General features: G+C 40.4%; 1 protein-coding gene across 3 annotated transcripts in view; it reads right to left on the reverse strand.

Annotated features, from left to right (window-relative positions):
• Positions 1 to 20,353, reverse strand: part of Pde1c (phosphodiesterase 1C) — a 375,343-nt gene that overhangs the window by 77,249 nt on the left and 277,741 nt on the right. For all 3 annotated transcript variants that reach the window (XM_059257885.1, XM_059257883.1, XM_059257884.1), the window contains exons 9-13: positions 17,730 to 17,830; positions 15,789 to 15,917; positions 7,239 to 7,340; positions 6,571 to 6,691; positions 989 to 1,070 (exon numbers count right to left, since the gene is read on the reverse strand). In XM_059257885.1, the coding sequence (XP_059113868.1) occupies positions 989 to 1,070; positions 6,571 to 6,691; positions 7,239 to 7,340; positions 15,789 to 15,917; positions 17,730 to 17,830 (535 nt within the window). The remainder of the gene's footprint in view (positions 1 to 988; positions 1,071 to 6,570; positions 6,692 to 7,238; positions 7,341 to 15,788; positions 15,918 to 17,729; positions 17,831 to 20,353) is intronic.

Here is a 20,353-nt window from a genome sequence, read left to right on the forward strand (position 1 = left end):
CCAGGCACCTATGCACACATTCTCAATCTTAGCACCTGGCAGTCAAAGGCAGGAAGGTCAGGAGGTCAGGAGGCCAAGGTCCTTAGCTATACAGCCAGTTCATAGCCAGCCTGAGCTGAAGGTTAACTTTAGCTAAATGGCCAGTTTATGCCCAGCCTGGATTATAGGAGACCCTATCTCTCCTCCAAAATGGACAAGAAGAAAAGGCATTAATTGCTTATTAAATTGATTTTTGAGTGATCACAGTCTCTTCTAAAGTAGAGTTCACTCACAACATTTATTTTACGTGTAACATGTGACACTGTTTCCCTCTCCCACAGCTGAGGGTTTTTGGAATACATGTATTATGGTGATTCCTTTTTTTCTTTTTCTTTTTTTTTGTACCAAAGAAAAGGAGTGAAGAAACAAAAACAATTTAAGAGAGGCCTCCTAGGAAGGAGGAGAGTCCTAAACTTGGACAGAAGAACCATCAAGAAAGGGAGATAGCCAGGCAGTAGTGGCACACTCCTTTAATTCCAGCATTTGGCAGACAGAGGCAGGTGGATCTCTGAGTTTGAGGCCAGCACGGTCTACAGAGCAAGTTCCAGGACATCCAGAGCTACAAAGAGAAACCCTGTTTTGGATTTCAAAAAAAAAAAAAAAAAAGCAGGATGAATGATAGGATGACTTCTGGTGTTGAAGCACAGTAGGGCACTGAAGCAAAATGGGCTCCCCAACTACAGTACGCCCTGCATGGCCATTTCCTCAGGAAGTTGAAGCCCTCTTTCCTTTTGGCAAGAATGATGGGGACTCCCAAGTTTCTCTGTCTAATGTCCCCCCAGAACAATCCATAGTCCAGAGAGAACGATATCACTTCACCCTGCCAAAGGCTGGCAGCAGTGAGCCAGGGCCCCAGCTGGGATCCCCGAACACAGCAGCCCTGCCTGCCACAGATACCGCCACAGATATACCATCTGATGCCTCTTCAAAGCAGCTGGCAAATACCTACCCACTTGTGACTGAGCAACCATGGTTGACTTTCTGTCACACAGAGGAGAAAACGGCAGCCCCAGCTCAGCTTCTCTGTCACCCTAGAAAAACAGAAGGTCACAGTAAACAAAAGAACAGGCTGAGCTGCCCAGATTTTATTTAGCAACCTCAGCTACCACTTAGGCCACTTATCTTTATTTTAATTATTACAATTACATTGTGTAATAAGTCCTGGTGGGCCTGCTCCTCTAAACAAAAGACACCAAGAAGTGGTGGCTTCCGGAGAGCAATCATTCCCTCTGAATGCAAAGTCTCGTGCTGTCCCAAAGAAAGCTTCCCTGGGCAGCAATAGGTTCCCCATGGAAAACCAGGCGGCAGTCCATGTGTCCTATGGCCTAGAGCCAACATCACAGTCAGAATGGCTGTGCTCTCCACAGTGTTCCTGCAGCTACCGATGGCCCTTTTCTAGCCACTGAACCCCCAGTGGGGAGTCGTGTTCAAAAGGGAAATTCAAGCTGACTGATGTGGGTTTGTCCCTTAACATTCCCTAAAGCCACATACAAAGGGAGTACGTGCTTCTGTGTTTCTGGTCCTAACACTTGATTTACAGTGAAAAGTGGACCAGAAAGAACCAGTTACTAGACAACAGTACAGCATAACTGTTTGGACAAAGTATTTTTCATGGAACCCAAAAGTACCACTCTAATACAAGCACTATGGGACATCTAACTGTTGATGGAGATGGCTTTTAAAAACATGAAATACAATGAAATGAAGTTCAATCTTTCTGTCTTGTCCAGAGGAAGGAGAAGAATATATCTCCTCATATCTGTCAGTGAACTGTGTTCTTCCTTTTTTTTTTTTTTTAGGTAGAAACTCACTCAGGATAATGGCTACCAGTCTGTGCTTGAATCCTGCCTGATTGCTCTGGTGTTTGGTCCTAGGAAGGTCACTGTCCTTTGCTATTTCACAACTTTGCATCTGTTAAATGTGGATAACAGTCCAAACCTAAAGGGCTTATCATGAGGCAAAATGACAAAAAGACATATAGGCAAACACAAGAACTACTAAAGAATTACTGCTGCCATAGAGAAAGCCATATTTGAAGTTGAGCTTTGAGAAACATGGAGTGAATTTGTTCTAGCTAGCCTACTCTAATTGTAATGAACATTACCATTGTATTAATAGCACTCAGAAACCCTAATGGCCTGCAGCCAAGACTGTCCCAACATCCGAATGCTTATTTCTAAGTAATACCACCAAGGAGTCAGATAAGAATTCTAGCAAAAGCACCAGGTAAATTTTTAAGAGGCTTTATATTGATCAGTGCTATTGCATACTACAAGAGCCTAATGCCTACAAAGAGCCAACAACCAAATGACATAGAAGCAGCATTTATGGAGCAAAAAGTCCAATGCATAGAAAGAAAAAACAATAGAAACACCTGCCAGCCCATGGCAGCTCACATATTTTAAAATGATATATAAAAATCATTTTAAAATGATTTTTAAAAATCATAAAGTTATTTAACTGGCACAGTGAAGAAGGCAAATTGCTACGGCTGAATATAAAATGTGTTGACAACTTGGTCCCCAGCTGGTACAATGGACTCAGTCCTGATGAGTTCAGAGCTGAATGGTTTAAAGGAAGTGAGTCACTAGGGCCTCATCTCTAAAGGGTATATATCTCGTGTCCTCAGAACTTTCTTCTCTGGCTCTCTTGGCTTCCTGGTCGCCACTTGGGGAGCAGTATTCTTTTTCCCTGACAGTATGCCACAATGTTTCTGTCTTGCCACAGGCCTAAACACAATGGAGCAGGTTAATCAAGTACTGAAACCTCTGCAACCAGGAGCCCACATATATCTTCCCTCTTTTACGTTCATATTCTCAGATGTCTTGTCACAGTGGAGAAGATTTACTATCATATAGATACATCTGATAGTCTTTTGACTGTATGCTGAAATAAGACACAGAAATCTTCCATGATCCACAGACAAGCACAAAGGTGCTGTATGCATACATTTAATTTAAGCTCCAAATAAAAAATAAGAAATTATTTGGTCAATAAAAACAAAGTAATTTGGAATCTCTTAAGTGAAGAAACATATCACAAAAAAATACAGAAAAGTTTGAAAATATTCTGTGTGAGGTAACTCTTGGTTAAAAGAAAAATGAAAAGCAAATTTAAAGACTAGTTACTAAAGACTGCTTTGGAGCACAGTGTGTCAGAAGCATCAATAAACAAACTTCTCAGTTTCTGTTTTCTAAATAAACAAAAAAACAAAGGCAAATGAAGTGAGCATTGAACTCAGGGAGTTAAAAAAATAAAAGTAAATGAGATGAGTAAAGATGCAAACAGGATCGCTGTGCTGAAGAAGAAAGAAACACTAAAATAAAAACACAATCTTGTAGGGGAGAGAGGGAAAACACTCAGCAATGCATATGAAATAAAACAAACAAGGAAACCCCCACAGACACAGAAGAAATGAAAAGAACTGTGAGATATTTCCAAACTGTAAAAGTACACAGTGATACAAAGAAAACGAACCTCGAAGCTTCTCAGAATGAAATGGATTTACCAAGGCAGACATCTTTTTTTTTCAAAGTCAGTGTATCATTTGAAAGCACCCTGAGGCTATGGCGTGGATCCTGTAGAATATGGTTATGAAGCTGAAGATGGCACCCCACCCTACAGAAGAGCAAGGACGCCTACCTATGTTCACAAGGGCTAGCTATCCTGTTATTTTGAAATATAGCCCAACTTTCTGAATGTAATCTTAAAAGGCTCTATGGGATTTCCCATGTGAACTGTCCAGTTTCAAAGCTATCTATCACTGAGAGCTGGAGGAGCATTACTCCGAGTTTCATGGGTTACCAGCTATGCTTTGGCATCTGGGTTAAGACAATAAAAATACTATGGAGAATTACATTCACTAAAACCAGTTCAAGTCCAGTCAATTAACACACCAGTCCTAATAGGCCAGGAAATTCAGTATGGTTATTTCCATACTGCCCCTAGCACATTTTCAGTCCACTTGAGCCTGTGTGTGTATGTATGCAAACCAGATTTCCTTTATGGTGAGGAAATAATGTTCACTTAATTAAGTAATTCACTCACTCTCATAATTCAAAAAAGGAATTACTTCAATATATCAAACTTATGCGAGTTAGCCATGATCTGTCCACTGGCCACAGACTGAATATTACTAGCATGATGGAGGTATTTTTACAAAACTACATCAAAGGGAGCGTATGAAGAAGGGGAGGGTGAGTATTTATAGAAACGTCTCATGTTGTTAGAAAACCAGCCATTTAAAAATTGCTTAGCGTAAGCCCTGAATGATGATAAATTTGTAGTCGGTTGGCCTTGTATGCACATCAGGGTCACAACTGTGTCATTCAAGCCCCTCCCATGCCCACACTTCACTCCACCTTACTCATCATAGAGCCTGGGAATTTCTCTGGAGACCACATAACAAGTGTGCAAAGGAGACTTCCTATATAAGGTCAGGGCACACGAGCTTGGTATAAGGGTGGTTGTGCATATGTGGAGTGGCACCCATGGACACACTGAAGAGAACACAGGATATTCGATGCTGAAAGGTTCTTAAGAATATTCGTCCAAACTTACCCTGAATCTTTTCTGTTCCTTCAAAAAAAAAAAAAAAAAACCAAAAAAAAAAAAAAAAAACAAACAAACAAAAAACAAGCAACCCAAAAGACAAGGGAATCAGAAGGGCGACTTAGTCCCGGACTGCAAAGCAGTTGGAATAAAGCTCCAATGGACAGTTTGGGGCTTTAGTGACTGTTAACTCTAGTCCCACTTACTACTGGACAATGTGTACAGTTTTAGGAAGAAAAAATACACATAATTTTTTGTGCAATTATTTCCCCATTCAAACTAAGAGCATTAGGAGACTTTCATACCCAAGCCCAAGGTAACCAGTGTGCAAGTGTGTCCCCACAGCTAAGATGGTGGAGACTTACTCCTCAAGGTCATATGGTAATAGTATTTAGAGGTGAAGTCTTTGGGCGATAACACTGATTAGAAAAGATCTTGAGAGTGGGTCATTCATACCCCATGAAGGTGTCATTGACTTTAAAGCAGAGTGACCAGAGCTATCACTGTGATGCCCCCAACAAGTGTGCTTACCAGATGCCAGTGCCAGGCTCACGGAGTTCTAGGTTCCAAAGCCATGACCTAAATAAATCTCTATTCTTTACAAATTATCTCATCTCAGGTATGGTATTATAGCAACAGAAAATGAACTGTGGCTCAGAGAAAGAACCTATCCCTAGTCATTTGAGGGAACAATGGTAAGACGTGGTTGCTGTGGGATGGTCTGTATGTCAAGTGTGTTGCTGATTGGTCAGTAAATAAATCACTGATTGGCCAGTGGCTAGGCAGGAAGTATAGGCGGGACAAGGAGGAGAATAAAGCTGGGAAGTGGAAGGCTGAGTCAGAGAGACACTGCCAGCCACCATGATGACAAACAGCATGTGAAGATGCCAGTAAGCCACGAGCCATGTGGCAAGGTATAGATTAATGGAAATGGATTAATTTAAGCTGTAAGAAAAGTTAGCAAGAAGCCTGCCACGGCCATACAGTTTGTAACTAATATAAATCTCTGTGTTTACTTGGTCGGGTCTGAGCGGCTGTGGGACTGGCAGGTGAGAGAGATTTGTCCTGACTGTGGGCCAGGCAGGAAAACTTAAGCTACACGTGGTATTAAGTGCTGTTTTATGGGGGTTAGAGTTCTCAAAACCCATGTTGTGCGCTTCCCCTTTTGAATGAACAAGAATTAGCTGAGGTCATTTACTAATATGAACCGACAGTAACTGAGGTCTGTAATCTACATTTTATTGACTGAGTCTCAGGACCTCATGTCTCAAAGCAGGTATCCGTGTGGCAGCTCTTCTCAAGGTGAGGCCAGCATCCGTGTCAGGCTGGAGAACTAACCCTACCCCAAAGACCTCTGTCTTGGTGACAGGCACTTGCTTTCTTTCTTTTATTCTGTTATATTTACATATTTGTATTTGTCTTAAAGCAATGCATACTCATTAAAGACTGTCTATTTTTACAGATAACACGACTCCGGATTGAAAGTATCACTAAATTTAAATGCACTTGAACAATAATTCCTAGTGATTTCTTGACTCAGAGTTGCCATATCTTAGTTTTGGAACATTGTGTCATGGCTCATCCATCAAAACACACAACCTATCCAATAATAAGAGACGTGAGTCAAAGATTATTAACTTAGTCCCACAGGGAGATACCAAAATAACACTTTTGTTAACTGATTAGGGGAAAAAAAAAAAAGAAAAGTCCTTTTCGAATGACACTTAGACAAGAGACTGCCACAAGGAAACACATTTCTTCTAAGCAGAAATGCCTAAGAGAGAACGCATTTCACAATGTCTTAAGAATCAGAATTTAGGTAAAAGTCAAGCATTACATATACAGAAAAAAAAAAAAAACAACTGAGAAAACCCTCCTTCTTCAAAGAAAATAACTATGTCCTCAATTGTCCCTACCAGAGAGGTGCTGAAATATTAATTATTCAGTGCCAGCCCTGGTGAGTGGCAAGAGACAAGGTACCTGTCTGAAGAACTCCTCCAGGAGAGACATGGTCCAGCGGTGGTGCAGGTCCCATGCTTTTGCAGGATGGCTGATGTCTGCTGTGTGCAGCATCAGGGATAAGGCTTTTGGCTTTTCAATTCTGCAAACCCAACACATGGAAGCACACAGTGACCACAGGCCTCAAACACTGGGAGCTTCAAAAATCTTTAAAATCACCTCTGCTTGTCCACAGAAAACCCAATGGACACCGAAATAAGGAAAGGGCGAACTGCCTGTAAGTACTGCCACCACACTGATGAACAAACATTCAGTATTTACTGAGTAAGGTCCTTCTCATTTAACCAGTTTACAGAATGGCTTCATTTTTCAATCAGACAACAAAAATCTAAACAATACTTTCTTTCTTTAGTTACCTCTACATTCATCAGACCTTTGATCATTTAATTACTAACAGGGTAATGACAGTAATTGCAGCTAACTGGTACTGTGTCTTGTATTTACTCCAACTCCGATTCTGATAAACCTCTAATTGTGAAATGCTGTATGATGTTCAAGCTCTTTGCTCCAGACATCACTACTTTCTGAGATAACCCAACCATTATCCTGAAGGTGATGTGTTTTAAATGTATAAAATATGCAGATTTTAGACTAAGCCCTGTGACAACATGATGTCACAGGCTACTCACGCTTCTGGCTGCTGCAGGGCTGTCTTCATGGCTTTGATTTGCTGGAAATGACAGGACATATCCGTGGCCATTACCATCTCAATGACCAAGGTTCGAAACTCCCTTTGGGGAACACCCATGAGGAAAAGGCATGAAAACAAAGAAAATGAAAATCCAAGTTATTTTTTGCCACATTTAGTCAAAATCAGTTAATTATTTCAGCATTTCAAATCTAATGTCAGTCTTTTCAGTGGAATTTTTATGAAGTGGGATATAAATGAAGGTTAAGGATGAAGGAACAATTTATTAAGAATATGATAATGGGGGCGGGGGTAGAGAGATTGCTCAGTAGTTAAGAGCATTTAATCCTCTTGCAGAGGTCCTGAGTTCGATTCTAAGCACCCACATCAGGTAGATCACCTCACTGAGCACTTGCATTCATGTGAGCATACCCATGTACAGACACACATACATGCATAGAATTTACAAATAAAATATAAGTCTTTACAAAAGAACATGATACATCTGTCATTTGGAAAATTAAACCTACAGGGAAAGTTATAGTGAAGCTGAAATCTGAATTTAAGTGTTCACTTCTCAGCTGAATTCATTTTTAAGATAAAACTAACTTGAAATAATCCTAGAAACTAGACTGATGATTTATTGGGTATGTTACACAGTCCACATTTTAAAAACAGGTTTTATTTTTTTAAAGTACTTTTAAGCTTACAGAAAAATGGAAACGGGTACATCCTTTCTGCTGCAGTTTCCCTAATCATAAACATTCTGTGCTTATGTGGGGTTTATGAGTTACAACTGATAAACCAATGTCAATACATTTATTAAATGAGCCAGACAATGGTGACGCACACCTTTAATCCAGGCACTCGGGACGCAGAGGCAGGTGGATCTCTGTGAGTTTGAGGCCAGCCTGGTCTATAGAGTGAGTTCCAGGACAGCCAGGATGACACAGAGAGACCTTGTCTTGAAAACCCAAAAACCAAACAAACGTTTATTAAATGAAGTCCATAGCTTACTTAGGGCTCACTCATCATATTGCACAGTTCCACAGGACTCGACAACTGCCCCTGCCATGTGTCTATATTTTAGCATCATATAGAATGATTTCTGAACCCCTGTTCAGAAATTTTCCTGTTATTTCCCCCTCCCCTGAACAGCTGAAAGCTGCTAGATGCTATACTGAACTAACAACTGCTTTGAGGTATAACTTAGCTCAGAATAAACTGCTCCTATAGGAACAGCATGATTCAACTGGTTTTAGCAGCTGAGTAAGCCTTTGAAAACACCATTACATTCATAACAAATATTTTCATTACTGCCAGGCAGTTCTACTTGTACATATGTATGTATATAATGTGTATGCATGTATATATGCTTGTAATGTTAATGTATATGAATGTGCACTGAAATGACAAACATATAAGCCGCTTATGGTAGAGTGGGTCACCCATACTTCCTTGCTGTTTCCAGATGAAAGGTATCCCAGACACTGCAGTGTGTTATCCTCTTAACAGCTGATGTGTACTTGGTGTATTCTACACTAGTGTAGGGTGAATACAAACAAACTGTCCCTGGGTATCCGTGTGCAGGTCTTTATACGGACATGGCCTCATTGCTTTAGAGCAAATATCCAGGAACAGAAGGGCTGTTTGGTTAGGCACCTGAGCATTTAACTGTATAAAAATCCTGCCAAAGCCCTTGCAAAATGACTGTTTAAGTTCACACTTTTGACAAGTGTGTTAAAGTTCTAGTTTCTTTTCTTGCCTTCTGTCAGCCTTTAATGCTAACCATCCAGTGGGTGTGAAGGGGTAGTTCATTGTGGTTTTTATTTGCATTTCCTTGACCAGATACTGTTGCTGAGTACCGCTCGTGTGCTTTTACTGTTTGTATATCATTATTTAGGGAAACGTGTTTCAATTACTTTTTACTTTTTAAAAGAGGGCTGTTTCTTTAAAAACTCTCATTATTGAGTTGTCAAGGTACATTATGCTTCTGATACAAACCCCAATAGAATATGCACAGCATCCACGTTTCTCCAGTTTTGTGGCTTAGATCAATTCGGTACCTTCCAACAAGTTTAATTTTTATTAAATTAAATTTTTTATTTAAAAAAAAATGCCTCTCGCCTTTTGTGCTCTAAGAACTCTGCGTGTCCTAAAGACATTGCTGTGCTTTCCTGTGAAATCCTCACTGCTGTCATTGTTACCACCGTGCTGGGAGCAAGCCCAGGATGCCTGTCACTGAGCTGCATTCTGAACCGAGTGACCATTTAACATGGTTTATTCCTCAATCTGCCGCTTCCCCAATTGAGCTATTTCAGCCTGCCTAGGTTTTTATGCTCTATTTTATGACAAAATTTGAGCTGATTTTTGAGTATGGTTTGAAGTAAGAGTCAAAGTTATCGTTTTCCATAGACACCCACTAGTTTTAACACCATTTGCTGAAAATAGTTTCCTTTCCCCACTGATTCAACTTAACACCTTTATCAAAAATCAAGTGGTGAGGGGTCTGAGGAGATACCTCAGTGGGTACAGTGCTTGACAGGCAAGCATGAGGACCTGAGTGTGGGGTGTAGCAGGACACAGTTGTAACCTAGCACTGAGGGACAGGGATCAGAACAAGAGGATCCGCAGAGTTTGCTGTTCAGTCAGTACTAACAATAAGTGACCTCCAGGTTCAAGGTAGAGACACTGACTCAAAAAACAAGCTGGAGAGCAGTAGAGGAAGACACCCAACATTGACCTCTGACCTTCCTACTGAAAGGTTTTAATTAGCATACAAAGTAATACTTTCAGTATAGCTGTATGTGCATAAGTATCTCTGCACTTAGATTGCTTTCACCCCTCCTCCCTTCTTCTTCCTCCTCCCTCCTCTTCCTGAGGAGTCCTCATTCTGCCTCTATGTCATATGTGTGTTGACATAATCTAGATTCTGCAGACAAAAGTTCAGTATCTTCTGAGTTTGGTTTATTTATTTTAACATGATGATCTCCAGTTCAACTGTTTTTCTATAAATGTCATAATTTCATTCTTCTTTGTGAATGAATAAAACCCCACTGTAGGGGCTGGCAAGATGGCTTAGTGCAGTGGTCCTCACCCTTCCTAATGCTGTGACCCTTAATACAGTTCCTCATGTTGAGGTGACCCCAACCATAAAGTTACTTCATTGCTACTTCACAACCGTAATTTTGCTACTGTTATGAAATGTAATGTAAATATCTGATATGCAGGATATATGATATTTGACCCCTGTGAGAGGGTCATTCCATCCCCCAAGGCATTGTGACCCACCTGTTGAAAATCCCTGGCTTAGTGGGTAAAAGCACTTGCCACCAGGTCTAACCACCTGAGTTCGATCCCACATTGTGGAAGAAGAGAACATGGTGCATTGTGGCATGTAGGTACCCACCAACCTTTTACAAACTAACAAACGTCATAAAAAGTCCACTGTGTACATGGACCATATTTTCTTTATTCCAATCATTCATCCAAGATGGGTGTCCAGGATGATTCACAGCTTGACTCTTGTGAACGCAGTCACAAATAAAGATGGGTGTGCAGGTGTCTCTGTGCTATTCTCACGTATTTCTTCAAGACTACATCCCAGGAGTGGGAGAGATGAATCATATAGTTGTTCTATTCTTAGTCTTCTGAGACGTTTCCACACTGATTTCAACAACTCTGATCCTTTATCTCCTACCTTGTGCAAGAATTTCAAATGTAATTTTCTAGTGGCTAGCTGCTAGTCTATTATTTTTTACATTAACTTCGTATTTAGTGGCCTCATAAAATTCATTATCAGTTTTAGTAGTTGCCATAATAGTCTTAAGGCTTTATGTGCAATCAGATCTCATTTGCTTACAGAAACACTTCATGTTGTTTAATGTAAGATCAGGCATCCTAATCTTGTCCCCCGTCTTCAGTCAGAAGTGCTCAGCTTTCACCACGAAGGTTGATGCTAGCTATGGCTTTATACTGCTGCCTTATCCAGCTGAGACGCTATAGGCTCCTTTTTGTTTCTCATTGGAAGAGAGTTTTTACTTGATAAGTAATGACTTTTGTCAAATGTTTGGATATAGCTATTGAAATGACCACATCATTTGTTTTTGGGTTTTGTTGTTGTTTGTTTGTTTGAGTGGATGCCTTACTATATGGCTCTGGCTGGCCTGAAATATCTCAGTATGGATTCCAACTCCTCCTGCCTCAGTCTCCAGTGTGCTGGGATTACAGGCATGTATCAACAACATCTGGCTTTCTTTGCTTGCTTATTTGCTTTTAATATGACAAATTTTTAAAATTTATTTTAGAGTGCCAAATTAACCGTGCATCTTGGAATAAATTCTCTGTAGTTATCAGGGTTATCCAATATAACACAAATACATTTATGTATATTTATATATAAACATTCATTATAAAATTTATGTTTGTTTGTTTATGAGACAGTGTTTCCTATATTCAAGACTGGCTGTGACTTCTCTATGCAGGGGTAGATGACTTTGAAATTCTTATCCTCCTGTTTCCACATTCCCGGTGCTGGGACTACAGGTAGGTACGACAAGTCCAATTATATACAGTTCTAGGGATCAAATCCAGGGCTTCATTCATGATATGCAAGCACTCTACCAACTGACCTAAATCCCCAGCCATGGAACTAACCTACAGACTTATGAAGATTGACAAGACCAAGGTCAGCTGGAGCAGTCAGCAAGCTGAAGACCTTTAGGGTCAATGATATGCTCCAGTCAAAAGACAAGAGACATTAAGATTCAGGAAGAAGGTTTCAGTTCAAACCCAGGAGGAGAGAGTTTGATCTTACTTGGGGGAGGGTGTGAACCTTTTGTGTATTTAGTCTAACCCTCAGCTCCTTGTGTGAGGCCTCCTAATATTAGGAATGACAGTCTGCCTTACTGAGTCTACTCATTTATAAGTTAGCTTCAACTGAAAACGGATTTGTGGAAAGAGCTTAACTGCTATTCAAAGAAATATCAAGGCTCACTGTGGCCAACTTGAATTGATGCAAAATTAACCACACTATCCAAATCGGGCTTTTTATATAACATTATTTTAAATGGCAATATTTAACAAGGATTGATGCACTTATGTTCATGGGGTTTACCAGTTCCCAAGATTCATTTTGTGATGGTTTTGTAAAATTAAAGTGTTTAAAATTATGTCTCATGAGGCAAATTAGAAAATAATTTCTTCTTTCAATATTTTACAGATATATGCATAACATTGGGATAATCTCTTTTTTGTGTTTTCAAAGACTTTGTTAGAGAGAATATCCAAGGATGGAGGTTTCCTGATGTGAAGATTTTTGACAGCAAACTCAATTGTTTTAATAGATACAGGAATATTAAAATTATCTATTTTATCTTTTGCGAGGTTTTGTAAATTGTATTTTGGAAAGTATTTGTTTCTTTAATGAAAGTTTTCAAACATGATGAAATAATATTATATTTTCTTATATATTTGAAATATGTAGAATCTGACAATGGCAATATACGTTCTATCTTAGTCAAGTTAGAAGCTTATAAATTTTGTTGTTCTTTTCAAAGAACTAGATTTTAGCTTCGTTAATTTTTTCTATTGTTTGTAATTTTATGGATTTCTTCAGTAAGATTGTTATTTCTGCCTTTCTGTTTAGGCTGAGTGCTGTGCTTACTCTAGCTTCCCACCGCTACTGTGTTTATATAAGATAGTCAAAAAGATTTTCTGATATCTCAGATACATGATTATTTCTGTTCTCCTCAATGTTTTATTTTCTTTACAGTAACAGTGGCAAGAGGCACAGATATAAATGGTATGGTGGTTTGAAGGAAATGGCCCCAAAGAAAGTGGCACTATTAGGAGGTATGGCCTTGTTGGAGTAGGTGTGTTTTCTTTAGAGGAAGTATGTCAACTGTGGAGGCAGGCTTTGAGGTCTCTTATATGCTCAAGCTGCATCCTGTGTCTCAGACCACTTACTGTTGCCTGCTAGTCAAGATGTAGGACTCCCAGTTCCATCACTATGTCTTCCTGCATGTTGCCATGCCCCACCATGCAGATAATGGACTAAACCTCTGAACTGTAAGCCACCCCATTAAATGTTTTTCTTTACAAAAGTTGCCATGGTCATGGTGTCTCTTTGCAGCAATATGAATGCTAACTAAGACAGAAGTTGGTACCAGGGACCGAGGTGTTGCTGTGATAGGCCTGATCATTTTTAATTTGCAGTAATATGGACTTTGGTACTTTGGGTACCAAAAGCAGTGGAGTGCTTTAAGCACTGCTTATTGGGCCATATAAGTAGGAGCATGGATGACAGTGGTGCTGAGAATGATTTGAACTGTAGGGGACAGACTCAAGAGGTTTTAGAGGAGAAGAACTTTAGTATGTTCCCTAGAGATCATTCTTGTGATATTTTGATGAATTAGCTGCCTTTTGCCCTATCTGAAGAGTCTGTCTGAGGCTAAAGTGAAGAGTTTTGGATTAATTCCATTGACCAAGGAAATCTCAAAACAGCCTAGTACAGATTATGTGGTGTGGATATTAGTGATGATAATCAAGATTTATAATAAAAAGCAGGGCAGGATAAATTACAAAATGTAAAATCTGAGGAGAAAAAGAGCACCAGGAAGCAGAATGGAGCTGCCTCATGTATTCAAGAAGATAAACAGTAAAAAAAAAATGGAATAAAGGGAGTGATGACCTCAGGGCAAATCCCACCCAGCTAAGTTTCCAACTTGTGAAAAGGGATGAAAGAAAAGTTTAGGCAGGGCAGTTATGGCACATGCCTTTAATCCCAGCAATCCAGAGGCAGAGACTGGCAGATCTCTGAGTTTGAGGCCAGCCTGGTCTACAGAATAAGTTCCAGGATAACCAAGTTTAGTCAGTGAAGGAAACCATGGAAAACAGAAAGCTGAGTAAGATGTAATTGAATGAGGAGGCCATGTTCCATCCCCAGCAAGCAGCAGAACTTAGTCTGGCTTTAGAGTCAAGGATAGAAGAAAGTGGCTATGGAGTTTGCCTCCATAATTAAGAAGAGCCACTGAGGCCAGGCATGTGTCAGGAGTGTCCCTGAATAGAGGTCTAGAGAGGCCATTGTGTAAAGCTGTTAAGTTGAAGCCTGGATTGCCTGGGAGATCCCACAATTTTGGTGATGCCAGAGTCCTGCGAACCTGCCAAGGAAAGCTGCTAACAGCAAGTGGAAACAGCCCAAGGGAAAGTGTGTTGCAGTGACCAAAGCTGAAAGGAGTGGGAGATCTGAAGAGCACTTAGACATCAGACATGGAGATGTAGAGTTTGGAGTTGGCCCAGCTGGTTTTGGGTATTGCTTTGGTTCAGTATTTCCTCACTATCCTCTCTTTCCTATGTTTTGGAATGGTAATGTATATCCTGTGCCATTATATGTTGAAGAATGTGATGTTTTATTATTTTGATTTTATAAGGGATTGCAGTTAAGAGATTACATGAATCTCAGAAGAGACTTGAAACTTTAGACTTTTAAATAACTTTGAGACTGTTATAGTCTATGGGGACTTTTGAAGTTGGACTGAAAACATTTTTTGCATTTTGATATTTCTACAACCCTTTTGGGGTCAGGGAGTGGAATGTGTGGTTTGAAAGAAAATGACCCTCAAAGGGAGTGGCACTATTAGGAGGTGTGGCTTTGTTGGAGTATTTACAGCCTTGGTGGAGGAAGTGTATCACTGTGGGGGTGGGCTTTCAGGTCTCATATATGCTCAAGCCATGCCCAGTGTCTGAGACTACTTCCTGTTGACTGTGCAAGATGTAGGACTCTCAGCTCCCTCTCCAGTACATGTCTGCCCTCATGCTGACATGCTCCCTGCCATGATGATAATGGACTAAACCTCTGAAAATATGTTGCCACCTCAATGAAATGTTTTCCTTTATAAGAGCTGCAATGGTCATGGTGCCTCTTCACAGTAATAGAAACCCTAACTAAGACTGGTGGTGAGTACACATACTTCACTAAACTAATTTCAAGGGACTAAATTGACTGTGTCATTAATTCCCCTATGTGGTTTGAATCACTCAATTTTATAATGTATTAATCAGAGGCTATATCCGGATGGTTTAAGCCAATCCTATTATTTATGTTACTTTGCACATGATTACCAACAATTCAGGGTTAAAGACAAACAAGGATGCCTGTGTTTGTGTGTGGATGTGCTCTAGTGTCAACTGATAGGTCTGCCTTCTTCCAGGTCCCAGAGGTTCAGACCCTGACTGTGTCAGCAGCTCAGACCAAGCTGGAGACAGGAAGAACAAAGGAAGCTTAAGATTGCACCAGAAAGGAAAAAGAGTATCACTTATTTTTTTCTGACAAAATTGTACCCAAACAAACTAAGAAAATACAAAACAAAAATGAAGATAGAAATGATACAGCCAGTCTTTATAAAGATGTGAAAAGCCAAGTTAGCAAGCTTTGGGGCACTTTATGTGAGAGAGCAGTATGGAGTTTATGCAGGGTGTATTTCTTCAGGAGCAGCATACCCCATCTGTCCACACTTCCCCTCTGGCTTCCAAATCTGTCATTTCATATTACCTCCAGTCATCCTTCGAGAGGTTGACAAGAATATTCATCTCCTCGTCTTCCTGCAGAAGGCGGTAGGCTGCACTCAAGTGGTGATTCTCCAGTACAGATCTGTCATTGTACAGGATAGCTGGATCCGACCTGGACGGAGAGACACACGAACTCCTTCAGGTTGGGCATAGCTGAGATCCCTTCTGTTTACTCTGACAAGTTTTGGTGTGCTGTCACTCTTTCCTGTTCTTAGAAATGATCTTGCCCCCATGCCATTTGGGTCACCAACAGCTTGAACTAACATTACATTATGATAACATAACATTATCAGTAGATACAAGAAAAGAACTTTACTATCAGTATGTGGGTGTGCCATGTGTGACACTCAGCCTTAGCATGCCAAAACCTGCTTTATTTATTGCGAGACCTCAATTACCTGCACCAGTGGCAAAAAATGACTTTTAAAAATGTCAATGTGTTAAGCTTTCTTAGGATTTCTAGAATAACTTTAATTTTTAAATTTTTATGTAATTCAATCAATATCCTGGTTAATTTATTTTAGTTGTAATTCTCTAAGTACATATCACCTGGTGGTTACTATCTGCAAGGTGACTCTAAAACTTGATCTTAAATTGTTTTTTCATAGAAATGCCACACATGGATAGTTGAAAGTAGAGAATATAATTTTTATATATCCCTAAAGACTATTCTGTAGTTGAATGTTACCTAACATATGACTGTGTATCATTTTAATATCTCCAGTTTAATTTAAGCTTAGATTATCAGAGCTCATTGTTTCTCAGCTAGGGTACCATCCTATAGATAGGAAGTGTCATCTCAGAATTCCAGAACAACCAAGTCACAGGACTGTGATGGAAGTGAGGTCTTTTGACAACAGGACTGATATGTCCGAAGACAACACCTACCTGCTGCTGACCAAACTGGGGAGGAGTCTAGTACACCTTAAAAATCTTAGGCTTACCATGTGATCTATCAAGAAAGAAAGTGTCTGGCCACACAGTTTTCTAAACGGGGATAACTTGTGCTCAGGTGAACTGGACAAAGCTTTGATGAGGGCCAATGTGTCGATGTTTGAATTTAATTCCGAAGTCAGATATTGGTAGATGTGTGTACTTTGTGGCACTAAGCTCCTGTTTACCTCCTATGACTTACAGGTTTTCCAGTGGGTTGACTGCACATGTTCTCGGTCTCTAAGCAAGCTCCATGCAGTTACCCCACCCACCCCTCTTCCTTAGGCATCTGTGGGTCACGGCATTGTCCTCCAGGCAAAGCTTCCACCCAGTCTTCTGGGGATCTGCCCATATTTAAAGGTCTTGGAACAATGACAGAAATATGCTCCCAGGAGTCCAGACCACTCTACCCGGGAAGATGGAGTGAGAACTACAGAGAGTAGCATAAACTCTTTCCTTTGCTTTCATCCCCTTCTGAACACAGCACAGAAAATACCATCTTCTTCTGTGTGCCACAGGGGAGGGAAGAGATGAGAGCACAGAGAAAGAGAAGAGTATCTCACCAGAAGCTCAGAGACCAGGGGGTGAGAAGGCGCCATATTGTTAGCATAACAGGAGCCCTCCAATGATTAGCTGAACTCAGTGACGTCATTTACATGACATCTGGGGCTCTATGCAACCTGTGCCACACCTATCAGAAACAGGTAGAGTAGGCACAGAACATACATAAATAACGAGTGACCATTACAATAGCAAAGAAAGGAGATCTTTAGATCTGAATAAAATATGAGAAACAGCAGCAGGTGGTTTTTCAAATGCTGTGTGTTCAATGAAGCCGCCCAGGTTCCTATCTTGTTTACAAGTCAATCTTTTCAAAATTCCAAATAGAGCAACCACATAAGAGGAAAATGACAAACGCACAACTCACTGACATCTAAAATTCTATCCCTGCCTCCTCCTGCCTGTTCTACACACATTTTGACCACCTCACCGGGTCTGAATGTGGAAATTGTTGGTAGTTCCAGTATGTTCATAGTCATGGATGGCAGCTGAGAAGATTATTGCAAAGATCTCCAGCTCCGTCAGCCAGTTCTGAAAGAGAGAGTCACAGCAAGCAGATAATTGGTCTCTTACTCAGACAGTTTCAGCATGCTGACAACATACCCACTCCACTGCCTTCTACCCTGCAGCTACTGACTATTGCCAAACAAGCTCTCTTATACATAGAAGTAAATGGGGGCTTTTCCTCATTGAGGAGACTGCGGACTTGTAGTTTGAACACAACGTGCAAGGTTGCAAGAACTATTACTCTGATCTGACGTTCCAGAAAGGCAGCAACAGTCAATATGAAGAACTTTGAAAAGTCCTCATCAAATATCCCTCCAACTTGAAAATAAAATTCTTATTTCTCTTTCCTTTCCTCTTCCTGTCCGTTCCCCTCCCCTGGAAAAAAAAATCAACACAATACCCTCTCTCATTTATATAGACTTCATTAAATTTTTAACATAATAGCAAGCACTAATAGCAAAAAGCCTAATGTCTGATTATGGGAGAAATGTCTCTACAAGTTGGGGGAGACACATATACAGAAATAAGACACATATACAGAAATAGATGTTTAGAGGGACTGATTCCATTCATACCCTTGGTTCAGTAGTTCGTCAAGTCTGTCCAGGGGCCAGCAGAATTAGCAACACTTGAGAAACAATACAAATATAAGCAAATTCTCTGGCTCTACCTAATCTCACTGAATCAGAAACTATTAGTTGTGGCTCAGCAATCTGTACTCTATCAAGTCTTCCAGATAGTTCTGATGCACATCGGGGTTTAAGAACCACTGTGCTGCTGGAAGTTCCCTTAATTGAGTCCTGCTGAATGGGCTCTATGACTCACAGATACTTCCCATCCCTGTGTACCTGGGTACCTCTTGCTTACATCTCAGCAGCACGCACAATATACATGACAACTGCGAATCCACAAAGAACTGTAAAAGTTGATAGTCTCCACTCAGTTTGTTTCCTGTGGTGGTTTGAATGGCAATGGTCCCTAGAGGTTCATATATTTGCACTCTTGGGCTCCAGTTGGAGAGGTTTGGGAGGAGTGACCTTGTGAGAGGAAGTCCATCACTGAAGGCAGGCTTCAAGAGTTTGAAGACTTGCACCATTTCCAGCTGCTCTGAGACTTCTTGCCATGCCCTTACTCTGCTATCATGGACTCATCCCCTGGGAACCATCAGCTAAAATAAACCCTCTCTTCTTTAAAGTGCTGCTGGTCATGGTATTTTGTCAAAGAAACAGAAAAGTAACTAATGCACTTGGTGAGTATTTTTAAGTTCCCACTTCATTTTATTTAAACAAAAGGAAGTCACGTTTTTATACATGGGGACAGGGCTGGTGGGAGAGAAAATGAGCACCCAAACCAGCCAACTCAGAAAAAAGACCACAGTCTCAGTTTACAATGAGTACATGAGATATATTTGTATGACTTAAGTTCATACAAAGTGATTCATAATAATCATACACATTTTGTGGTTTTCCACTTAAGTATTTCTTTCAAATAATTGCTAATTTTGGCTGTTAACTAAGGAAATTCCTGAGAACTAGGCAATCTATGAAAAAAATGACTTCACATTAAAGAATAAAGATACTTTAAAAATTATTTCTAACAATTTGTAGCATGAAATTAAAAAAAAAAATCTTTCCCAATACTCAATAATGTGCCTGAAAGTTACAGACTAAGGTTCAAGGAACAGAAAGACAAAGAACACAGACCTAGAGAAAAATTTCTGAAATGAGGTAAAAAAGAGAGAGAGAGAGAGAGAGAGAGAGAGAGAGAGAGATATGCAGATGGGCTGGTAAGGTGGCCTGTCAGGTGAAAGTGCCCACTGCCACACCCACAACAGGAGTTCAGGCTCTGAGACCCACAAGAAGTCACACACACACACACACACACACACACACACACACACACACACACCAGCAGCAGCAGCAGCAGCAGCAGCAGCACATGCCCGACTCTGAGTGAGTAAGTAAGTAAATGTAATAACTACACTATAGATAAGGAAAGATTGCGGGAAAACTAAAGCTGTCTTTCCAAGGATGGCAGGAGCCCAGTCACCTCCTTACACAAGAAGGTTCAAGGTGCAGCAGAACCTGTCTTGGGTGCTTTTAAAAGATACTGTTTTTATTCTTTGAAAGTTTCAGGCATTTATACAATATATTTTGATTATATCCATCTACCAACACTTCTCCCTAATTCCCCCAGGTCCCCCCCACCGCCTTGTCTCTCTCCCGCTATTATGTCCCTGTTCTTGTCATTGTTCTTTGTTTTTCCTTTAAAGATTTATTTATTTTTACTATATGTATTCAGGTGTTTTGCCTGCATTTGTGTCTGTGCACTACATGCATGTACTGACCACAGAAGCCAGAAGAAGCCATCAGATCCCCTGGAACTAGGGTCACAGAAATTGTGAGCCATCATATAGGAACTGCTGGGAACTGAACCTGGCGCCTCTGGAAGAGCAGCTTGTGCTCTTAACCACTGAGGTTAGGCCCCCCGTGTCCTCTTTCTAAATGTAGAACCTCACATAACTTTCACATGTCCATAAAGGAACTC

Source organism: Peromyscus eremicus, chromosome 3 (assembly GCF_949786415.1).
Source record: "Peromyscus eremicus chromosome 3, PerEre_H2_v1, whole genome shotgun sequence".
Taxonomy (NCBI): domain Eukaryota; kingdom Metazoa; phylum Chordata; class Mammalia; order Rodentia; family Cricetidae; genus Peromyscus; species Peromyscus eremicus.